This window comes from Belonocnema kinseyi, chromosome 6 (assembly GCF_010883055.1).
Source record: "Belonocnema kinseyi isolate 2016_QV_RU_SX_M_011 chromosome 6, B_treatae_v1, whole genome shotgun sequence".
In the NCBI taxonomy this organism is placed as follows: Eukaryota; Metazoa; Arthropoda; class Insecta; order Hymenoptera; family Cynipidae; genus Belonocnema; species Belonocnema kinseyi.
This window is the reverse complement of record NC_046662.1, coordinates 58,545,613-58,557,203: the sequence shown is the minus strand read 5'-3', so window position 1 is coordinate 58,557,203 and position 11,591 is coordinate 58,545,613. Positions and strand designations below refer to the sequence as shown.

The 11,591-nt window shown below is 24.8% G+C and overlaps 1 protein-coding gene across 1 annotated transcript in view; it reads right to left on the bottom strand.

Annotated features, from left to right (window-relative positions):
• Positions 1-11,591, bottom strand: part of LOC117174735 (disintegrin and metalloproteinase domain-containing protein 12) — a 170,000-nt gene that overhangs the window by 4,702 nt on the left and 153,707 nt on the right. Inside the window, exon 12 of the mRNA XM_033364067.1 lies at positions 8,650-8,782. Coding sequence (XP_033219958.1) covers positions 8,650-8,782 — 133 coding nt within the window. The remainder of the gene's footprint in view (positions 1-8,649; positions 8,783-11,591) is intronic.

Sequence of the window (11,591 nt, the reverse complement as noted above, 5' to 3'; positions counted from 1 at the left end):
TCTTTTTTGGTAGAAATTTATTCTATTCGGTTAAAAATTTCAGTATTCTAGTTAAATATTCATTATTTTAGTTGTAAAATCATCTTTTAGTTTTAAAATAAAACTACTTTGTTCTAGGTTCAATTCTCTTGTTAAAAATTCATCTTTTTGAAGATATATTATTTTAATTGTAAATTTATTGTTTTTTTTGTGGTAAATTAATTTTTCAAATTGAAAATTTAACTATTTCATTTTTGGTTGAAAACTGACTTTTTCCGCTCAAAAGTTAACTATTATATTAAATCTTGATGATCTTAGTTGCAAATTGAACTGTTTGGTTAAAAATTGAAAATGCAATATTTTTACTTGAAAAGTTAGTAATTTGAAATGGTTTAAATTTAATTTAATATAGTATTCACATTAATTTTACCTAAATATGTTCTGAATTTCGAATATAAGATGATAAAATAATAATTTGTTTAAATTATTATTCAAATTTTTGCAGTTTCGAGATAAATTCAAGAAATGATTTAATAATATTTAAAATATTATTCAATTATTTAATTAATTGATGATGCTATTGATAGAATAATATTAATTGAATCTCTAGAAACTGAATAAAATCACATTATTTATAATAAACACGCAAAGCTCCGCACTATGGAAAAAACCTGGAATTGCCAGAGAATTTTTTCCCGAATTTGAGTAGACACCCTGTATTACAAAATAGGAAACTTGAACATCTAATCAAACAAGGTCTTAAATGGAAGCATGCATAAATCAAGCGTCAATCCCAATTGTTAATTCTGAAAACGAGATGCAAGCATGCAGACAAGATAAATGCAGGGAGATTGTTAACGAGAGACTGTAATATTAATAGAAAGCGGAAGGAGGAAAAGTAAATGATTACGTAGGTAAGAACGAGTCTTGTCGAGTTTTATCTGCGAACTGCTTTTATTGCACAAAATGTTACAGCGAAAACCAATGCAGGTGTAAATAATAGTGCTCTTTATTTGAGTATTTCAAGACCAAGATAAGTAAGAATTCGTATTGAGACGAGCTCAGACGAAACATTAGTGACGATAAACTAGTATCAGCGATACTTAAAATATATAAATAATTAAACATTCTGCACGATGCACACAGCACAAATAAGATAATTCACGAAAAAAAAGACAATTCACGCATGCTCGTGCAATATTCTTAAATATTCAAGTTCTCGCTTTCTCATCAGATTTTTTTTTCTTTTCTAAATGACTTTAAATTTGCCTAAGTTTATATTTTGCTAGTTATAAATTTACTATAAAGTCTTATTAAAATTGAGCATGCAGTCCATCGCTTGCATACTATTTCTTTAAATCTAGTTCAGAAGACTCTGAATAAAAATATTCTCAAAACGGATTTTTCACACAATTTTACACATGCAAACAGCAAACAACAAACAGCAAACCATGCTTTCTACTACAATATATTACTACTTGAGCTTCGTCCCTTCGCATTCGTAACAAAAAGTTAAATATCAAAAAGTGATATACGAGAATATTTTCAAGTAAAGTAGGGATCATCCATAAACTACATTGCCAATTTTAGACAATTTGTAACCCCCCCCTCCCTTCTGATTTTACGTTTATACTGCTTTTTTTGGGGTTTATAGCGAGACAAGTTCCTAAAAGCCTATATTGTCTACGACACCGCGTGTGGTGAATTATAAACTACGGTAATAAATCAACAATCAAAACAAAAAAGTGATTTTTTAAGTGTTGAAATGTACCTAATAGAACTTTATTTGAAAGTTATTTCGGTTATTATTGAATTTTTAAACTAATAAAGGTCCAGTTTTAGCCAAAAATGAAATAGAAAAACTTTTAACTAATAAAAATAATAATTTTGAACTAAAAAAAAAAACAATTTTCTACCAAAGTGTTGATTTTTTTACAAAAATTATTGAACTTTTAAGACAAAATTATGAATTTTCTATACAAAACAGTTGAATTATTAAATCAAAAATATGAAACTTTGCTAAAAGAGTTATATTTATACCCAAAAAGACGAATTTCCAAAAAAATAAAAGAATTCTCAACCCAAAAGTTTAATTTTTAAGTAAACTAGATTAATTTTCAACAAAAAATTAATTTGTAAGAAAATGGATCAATCTCAACAAAAATTTGAAATTTTATTTTAAAAAGAAACATTTTTCACCGAAAATGGAATAGGTGAATTTTCAATTACCGAAGGATTTTTAAGAAATTAGTTGAACTTTAAAACCTAAGTAGTAAATTTTGAACCAAAAAGGCGAATTTTTAAGCAAAAAGATTAGATTTCTACCGAAAAAATGAATTTGTAAAAAAATTCAAGAATTCTGAAACAAAAAATTGAATTCTGAATTTAAAAAGTGTATTTTTAAACAGAAAGATTAATTTACTACCAGAAACGACGAATTTTCAATCAAATTTAGGAATTATAAACCTGAAAGTTCAATTTTTAAGAAAAAAAGAAAAACAAAATTTTATTTTTAAGAAAGAAATTGAACTTGAAAACATCGTTAATTTTTTAACCAAAAAGATGTATTTTTGCACAAGAAAAATTCATTTTCTACTGAAAAAAACAAATTTTTAATCAAAAGTGAAGAATTCTCTACCAAAAAGTTGAATTTTCAACTATAAAATATGAGTTTTTAAGCAAAAAGATTAATTTACTGCCAAAAAAGACGAATTTTCAATAAAATGTAAGAATTCTCAACCAAAAAGTTGAATTTCAACTAAAAAAGTGAATTTTTAGACAGAAAGATTAATTTACTACCAGAAATGACGAATTTTCAATCAAATTCAGGAATTGTCAACCATAAAGTTAAATTTTTAAGAAAACAAGAAAATCAAATATTCATTTTTAAGAAAGAAATTCAACTTTGAAACCTCATTTAAAATTGTAACCAAAAGGACGCATTTTTGAACAAAAAATGCAATGAATGAATGAATTTTTAAACAAAATTCAAGAATTCTCAACCAAAAATATGAATTTTCAAGCCAAAATATTAAATTACTACCAAAAAACATAAGTTTTTAATAAAATTCTAGATATCTCAACCAAAAAGTTGAATTTTTAAGAATGAAAGATATTTTATTTTTGATAAAATAGTTTGAATTGAAAACCTTGTTGTTAAATTGGTAACCAAAAAGATGAATTTTGATACAAAAAGATTAATTTTCTGGCGAAAAAAAAAACGAATTTTCAATAAAATTCAAGAATTCTAAACCAAAAAGTTGAATTTTCAACTAAAAAAGATGAAGTTTTAAATAAAAAGATTAATTTACTACCAAAAAAGAGGAATTTTCCATAAAAATAAAAAACTCAACCAAAAAGTTGAATTTTCATATATAAAATAAGAATTTTCAATCAAAAAGATTAATTTACTACCAAAAAAGATGAATTTTCAAACAAAAAGATTAATTTTCTACCGAAAAAAAAACGAATTTTCAACCAAATTCAAAAATTCTCAACCAAACAGTTAAAGTTTCAACTAAAGAAGGTGAATTTTTAAACAAAAATATCAATTCCCTATAAAAAAAGACAAGTTTTAAATAAAATTTCAGAATTCTCAACCAAAAAGTTGAATTTTATGAAAGAAAGAAATCTTTATTTTTTATTTTTAAATAAATAGTTTCAATTGAAAACCTAGTTGTTAAATTTGTAACAAAAATATGAATTTTTAAACAAAAAGATTAATTTTATACCGAAAAAAATGAATTTTGTATAAAATTCAAGTATTTTCAAACAAAAAGTTGAATTTTAGACAAAAAACATAAATTAAAAAAATATATTAATTTTATACCAAAAATAATCATCACCTGGAAACGTACTAAAAACGTTACCATATGTATTTTTAGACAACAAATTCTCGAAATTCTAAAAGTTTAATATTTTTTAACGCTATTTTGACTGCCCCCCCCCCCCTAAGGTGGTAATGTCGTTTATGAATGATCCCTTAAAAAAATGATTGCACTCTTGTGAAAACTAGTTGGTATATGTGATGCGACGAGATTCATTCTAAGATCTACATTTTCGGCGTTAAAATTAATTAATAACCTTATTCGATACGATCACAGGATTAAATGGTATGAACGTTTCGTATTTGAGTAAACAAATGTCTCTTTCAAATGTTGGTACCAAAATATTGGTAGAGAAACTGAGATCCTGATTCGTTCAAAGTTATACAATGCCGTATCAAATTTTAACCGGAAAAGAAGACGCTTCTCTTTGGAATTTGAAACGGCACTAATGCTAAAAGGAGTTCTTCCGATACTTTTAAGTATAAGCGTTTGTATCGGAATAGCTTCTATATATCTACCTACAATTGTAACATTTTAAGTCTCGTCTACTTTTTTCATTGTCTTTTAGGCAGTGAAAGTTTTCGGTCTTTTTTTTTATTAATCTGCCGAATTTCAAGGCTTGACTTAGCAATCGCGTTTCGACGACAATTTAATACTTATAATTTCAGACAACATTAATGTACAGTAACAGGGCGTCTACTCAAAATCCTGGAAAAAAATTCCCTGACAATTTTATTTATTTTTTCCAGATATCCGAATATATATACAATTTCGGGAGTTTATTTTAATAATGTTTTTTTGTCAGTTTCTAGGGATTCAATTAATATGTTTAATTTATAATGCTTTGACAACTTGCATTACAAGATATAGTTGAATATATTATAATCATGGATTAATTAAATAATGAAATAATGCTAAAAAATAATTAATCATTTCTTGAATTTGTGCTTAAAGTCCATGAATTTGAATAAGAATTCAAACAATTTTTTTTTTATCTTCTTATACTTAAAATTCAATCCCTAATTTTTCAAGTAAAAGCATTTTCAACAAGATAGATGGATTTTCAAACGCGAAGATTAATTTTATATTAAAAAAGACTATTTTCAACCAAATACATGAATTAGTGACCAAATTGTTAAATTTTTAACTAAAATATATCAATTTTCAACCAAGAAGATTCATTTGCATAAAAAAGACAAGTTTTCAATCAAATATATGAATTTTTAACTCAGAAATATAATTCATTTGTCATCCAAAAATTGAATAGTTAAATTTACAGTTAAAAAATTAATGTTCAACTAAAGAGACAATTTTTCAAGAAAATAATAGAATAGTTAGTAATGAACTTTTAATGGTAAAGAATCTTCAACAGGAATATAATTTTAAACAAAAACGATGAATTTTCAAGCAAGAAGATTAAATTGTACCAAAAAGGGCGAATTTTAAACTGAAAAATACCATTTTCAACCAAAAATTAAATATTTAAATTTTTAGTAACAAAAAATTATTTTTCATCCATAAAGAACATCTTTTCAACTCAAATGACGAATTTTCAACTACAATAATTGAATTTTAAATGAAAAAGATCAATTTTTAATAAGAAGATGTTTTCTATAAAAAAAGTCAATTTTTCAACAAAATACAAGAATTTTTTACCAAATATTTGAATTTTCAACTAAAAAATATGATTTTTAAAGTTAAGTTATCAGACAAAAAAATAATTTAAAACCAAACTGATCAATTTTCAACTAAAATAATGAATCGTCAATTGGAATAGTTGAATTTTAAATGAAAAAGATTCCTTTTTATTAGGAAGATTTTTTTTACCGAAAAGACGATTTTTCCACCAAACACAACAGGTTTAAATAAAAAAAGTTAAATTTTAAACGAAATAGTTGAATTTTCAACGAAAAAATATGATTTTTAACGTTAAATTATCAATAAAAATATATATTCATTATAATTGATGAATTTTAAACTAAAATAATAAATCTTCAAGTGGAATAGTTGAATTTCAAATGAAAAAGATTTCTTTTGACCAAAAAGACGATTTTCCAACAAAATAAAAGAATTTTAAAAGAAAAAATGGAATTTTCAACTAAAAAAAAATATTTTTAACGTTGAATAATCAGTTTAAAAAATTAATGTTCATCTAAATTAATAAATTTTAAATTAAAATGGTGAATCTTCATCTGGAATAGTTAAATTTCAAATAAAAAACGATTAATTTTTAACAAGAAGTTTTTTTTACCAAAAAGACAATTCTTCAAAAAAATATAAGAATTTTAAACGAAAAAGTTAAAATTTCAACTAAAATTAATTATTTTTAACGTTAAATTATCAGTCAAAAAAATTATTGTTCATCTAAATTGATGAATTTTAAACTAAAATGATAAATCTTCAACTGGAATAGTTGAATTTTATATGAAAAAAATTAATTTTAACAAGAAGATTTTTTTTACCAAAAAGACGATTTTTCAACAAAATACAAGAATCTTAAACGGAATAGTTGAATTTTCAAGCAAATACTTGAATTTTTAACTAAAAAAATGATTTTTAACGATAAGTTATCAGGCTAAAAATTAATTAAAAACCGAACTGATGAATTCTCAACTAAATTAATGAATTTTCATCTGGAATAGTTGCATTTTAAATGAAGAAGTAAAATGTTCAACTAAATAAAATGATTTTTAACGTTAAACTATCAATAAAAAAAATTAATGTTCATCTAAATTGATGAATTTTAAACTAAAATGATAAATCTTCAACTGGAATAGTTGAATTTTAAATGAAAAAGATTAATTTTTAACAAGAAGATTTTTTTTACCAAAAAGATTATTATTGAACAAAATACACAAATTTTTCTTTGTAACCAAAAATAGAATGCGTTAAATTATCGTTTAAAGAAATTAATTTTCAACGAAATTGATCAATTTTAAACTACAATGATAAATCTTCAACTGGAATAGATTAATTTTTAATAAGATTATTTTTTGTCCAAAAAGACGATTTTTCAATAAAATACATGATTTTTAAACGAAATATTTGAATTTTCAAGCAAATGCTTGAATTTTAAACTAAAAAGATTAATTTTTAACCAAAAATGGAGTAATTAATTTATCAATAAAAGAATTCATTTTCAACCAAACTGATCAATTTTGAAATAAAATTATGAATCTTGATCTGGAATAGTATATTTTAAACCGAAAATATGAATATTTAACTAAAATTATCATTTCTAACCAAAAAGATATATTTTCAACCAAGAAAATAAATTTCTACTAAAAGTCGTATTTACAACTGAAAAAGAAAAATTTTCAATCAAAAACTGAATAGTTAAATTTTTAACTACAAAAATTAACGTTTAAACAAAGAAATTAGTTTTTAACTAAAATGATGTGATATTCAACTGGAGCTACACAAACAATAATTGTTCAACAAAATGTTTGAAGGTTCAACTGGAATAGTTTAATTTTTAATCAAAAAATTAATTTTCAGCAAAGAAAAAATAATTTTGTACGAAAAATGTTATAGTTTATATTGGGACAAGAAAATATTTTCATTTTTAATAAAAAAAAGTTGAATAACACAAAAAATACCACTTTTCAACTAAGAAAGATTTTCCAGTCAAGAGAGAGAGAAAATGTCAAATACACTGTGAATTTTCAAAGAAACAGATGAATTTTTAACCAAAGAAGATTAATTTTTTACAGAAAAAAGAATTTCCAACAAAATACAGATACAAAGCAGATACTTGAATTTTCAACTAAAACCGATCAATTTTAAACAAAAAATAGAATATTAAAATTTTCAGTTAGAAAATTTATTTAAAAAGAAAGTAAAAACAACATTTTTAAGACAACAGTTAAATACATGTAATATGAAGCTATTTTTGCAAATAAATCATTGCTATTCAATTTTATATTGCAATTAGAAAAAAAGCACGCTCTCGAGAAAATTCCCCGATTAAAAAAGAAAAAGAAACGATCAGACATTTGCAGATTTTCCAGGTTTTCCAGATAGAGTAGACACCCTGATTAAGTTTACCAAAAAACTTTGACCCTAAATTTTAAAAATTTCCAATAAGTCATAAATAATAAAGTGTTTTGATACCAATAAAATACTTTCTCCCTTAAACGTTCACCTATTTATAAAATAGAGATTTTCACACTAGGAATTTCTAAAAATATATTAATCCAAACTTTGGATTGAATTGCGCAGAGATGAAAATGTCTAGTTGGGTGGAGGAGGTGGTTTCTTGTTATAAAAGGGAGTTGGGGCCGTTAAATTGGATTTATTCCTTAACAAAGTTTCCGAAGTATCTGGAGTGATACCAGAAGTGCTGGAAGGACTCTCGTTCAATTGCTCAAACTTAAGCTCAGTCTGAACTTTGAGCCCCTTAAAGTTTCTGTTAGGACCTTTCTGAAATTGCTGGATGTGATCCGCCAATTTGGAGCCTAAATCCATCTTAAGGGGACTTATCCTCTTGGATTTCATTTCCGAGGAGTTTAATTTTGAATTGACTTCCACCTGGGCTGTAGCAGCCGGTCTAAACTCTACTTTAGGATCATTCAACGAATTTCTATACTGAATATTGTTACTGCAATTAATCACGTCTGGATTTGTCGTCGAGACGAGATTGCTTTTAACGATTTCAAGTTTGTCCTTGCCTGATAGTTGATCACTGATAGTGAACAATTTATTCGCGTTACAGGGAGGATTTTTCCTCGGCGTGAGGGCAACGAGAATGCGCTCGAAAAAGCCCTTTTCACTTTTGCCAACCGATTTTGGCGCCACTTTCGGCTTGCGTTTCGCTTTCAAACAGTCGACATTGAATACGTACTTGGAGATCGCTCCCTTCTTCCACTGTTTGTTTGGACTGTTTTTCGCGTACCAGACGCCGAGACTGATCAAAGCGATTGTGGGCAGCACGCCCAGGAAAACGATGTAGAGAGCTGTCACGAAATCGTTTCTCGCTGTAAATAAAAACACAAAAAAAAGGTAGAGAGGATTATGAGAATTAAGAATTTTGAAGCGAAATTGAAAACAGGCCTTTAAAAGTCACTACGTGATAAAATACAGAGTCCGAAGGGTACTTTCTGTCACGCACATAGGGTAATTTTTTAACGCTCAAAAGGGTACAAACAAATTCAAAAGAATCCGATTGATTTCCGCAAAATTGGAATGAATTTAGAGGATTTTAAAGAAAAGCTTGAAGAATTCTGTGAAATTCATGAAAATTCAATGTGAATTTTAAAAACATCCAAATTGATTGAAAACAGCTTAAAAATTTGAAAAAACTTAATTGAATTGAGTAGAATTTAGAAGAATTAAAGTGAATTAAAAAAAATGCAAGAGAATTTAGAAGAACTCAGGTTAAATTAGTAAGAATTCAGAGTGAATTTTAAAAGAAACATTTCAAATCACTTAAAATAATTGAAGCCCTACAAAAATTGAAAGAAAAATACGAAAAAGTCCATTTATTTCAGTAAAATTTTAGTGAAGTTAGAAGAATTTAAAGAAAATGAGAAGAATTAAATGAAAATAATAAAAAATGAAGCTGAGATTAAAAAGAAATAAAGTGAATTCAAATCATTCGAAAATTTAAAAAAATGAAGCAAACAATTTTAAAAATCTACTAAATTGAGTTAAATTTAGAACAATTTAAGTGAATTAAAAAAAGTCATGAGGATTCCAGTAAATTTAAAATAATTCAAGGCAAATTAAGAAGAATTTAGGGCGAATTAAAACAAAAATGTCAAATCACTTCAAATCTTTGAAACCCTACTAATTTCTTACCAACAAGTGACTAATGACTACAAAACAGTTCAAAAGAATTTAAATCAATTGAGCAAAATTCAAAAAGTCCATTTACTTTAGCAAAATTTGAGTGAATTTAGAAGAATTTACGGGAAATGAGAAGAATTCGATGAAATTCATAAAAAAATTAAGCTGAATTTAAAAAGCAATCAAGTGAATTGAAAATAAATAAAAAATATGAAAAATTAAAAAGAAATCCATTGAATTTAGTAGAACTAAGTAAATTTAGAAGAATTAAAGCGAATTAAAGAATGTAAGGGATTTTCAATTAGTTTAAAAAAATTCAGCGTAAATTAATAAGAATTCAGGGTGAATTAAGAAAAATTCAAATCAGTTCAAATCTTGGAAACCCTACTAATTTGCAAATCAAAAAGTGGCTAATGACTATAAAATAATTAAAAAGAATTAGAAGAATTAAAAAACTCCATTTGTTTCAATAAAATTTGAGTTAATTTAGAAGAATTTAAGGAAAATGAGAAGAATTCGATCAAATTCATAAATTATTCAGCTGAATTTAAAAAGCAACTCAGCAAGAGGAAAATAAATGTAAAAATATGAAAAAATTAAAAAGAAATCCATTGAATTAAGTAGAATTGAGTAAATTTAGAAGAATTAAAGAGAAATGAGGAGAATTCGATGAAATTCATAAAAAATTAAGCTGAATTTATTAAGAAATAAAGTGACTTGAAAACCCCTCGAAAATATGAAAAAATTCTTTAAATTAAATAAGTTTGAAATGAGTTGAGCAACATTAAAAAAACATTCAAAAGAATTTGATGAAATTCCTATGAATTTAAGGTGAGTTTACAAGTCTCCAAGATGAATTAAATAAATAACTTTTTAAATCCATTGAATTGAGTAAAATTTAATAAATAAAAAAAAAAAAAGTGAATTAACAAAATTCAAGGGTTTTCAAAAGCATTCAGCGTGAATTGATAAGAATTTAGAGTGAATTAAAGAAAAATTTTAATTTAAAACACTTAAAATCTTTGAAACCCTACTAATTTCTAGCCAAAAAAGTGACTAATGACTATAAACAATTTTTAATTATTTGGAAAAATTTAAGAACAAAAATCAAACATTTATTTCAGTAAAATTTCAGTGAATTTAGAAGAATTTAAAGGAAATGAGAAGAATTGGATGAAATTCATAAAAAAATTAAGCTGAATTTAAAAAGCAATCAAGTGAATTGAAAATAATATTTAATAACAAAAAATATCCATTGACTTAAGTTGAATTGAGTAAATTCAGAAAAATTAAAGTGAATTAAAAGAATTCAAGGGAATTCCACAACATTTAAAAGAATTCAGGATGAATTAAAAAAAGTCAAACCACTTTAAATCTTTGAAAACCCTAATAATTTCTAACCAAAAAAGTGACTAATGTTTAGAAAGCAATTCAAAAGAATTGGAAAAATTGAAAAACAATCTAATTATTACAGTAAAACTTGAGAGTATTTAGAAGAATTTAAGGGGAATGAGAAGAATTCGTTTAAATTCATAAAAAATTGAGTTGAATTTAAAAAAAAATAAAGTGAATTGAAAACAATTCAAAAATATGAAAAAAATCTTTGAATTCAGTAAGTTTGAAATTAGTTCAGAAAATTAATTTTAAAAAGTGAATTGAATTGAGTAAAATTGAGTGAATTTAGAAGAATTTAAAAGAATTAAAAATAATTCAAGATAAATTAATAAGAATTCAGGGCGAATTCCAAATAAAATTGCCAAAAACATTTGAAAATCTCTTCAAATCTTTGAAATCCTACGAAACCCCTTACTTCTTGTGAAATCAGATGAAAATTTCTTTGTAATTTTTTTAAATAACCTAAAATATTTCAAAACCCTTGAAATTTGTTGAAATTTCTTTAAATTTGTTAAAAGACCAATTATGTAAAAAAATATATATTTTTTGAAATCCACTAAAATAATATCAAATCCCGTTAAATTCTATTGTATCTTCAGAAAT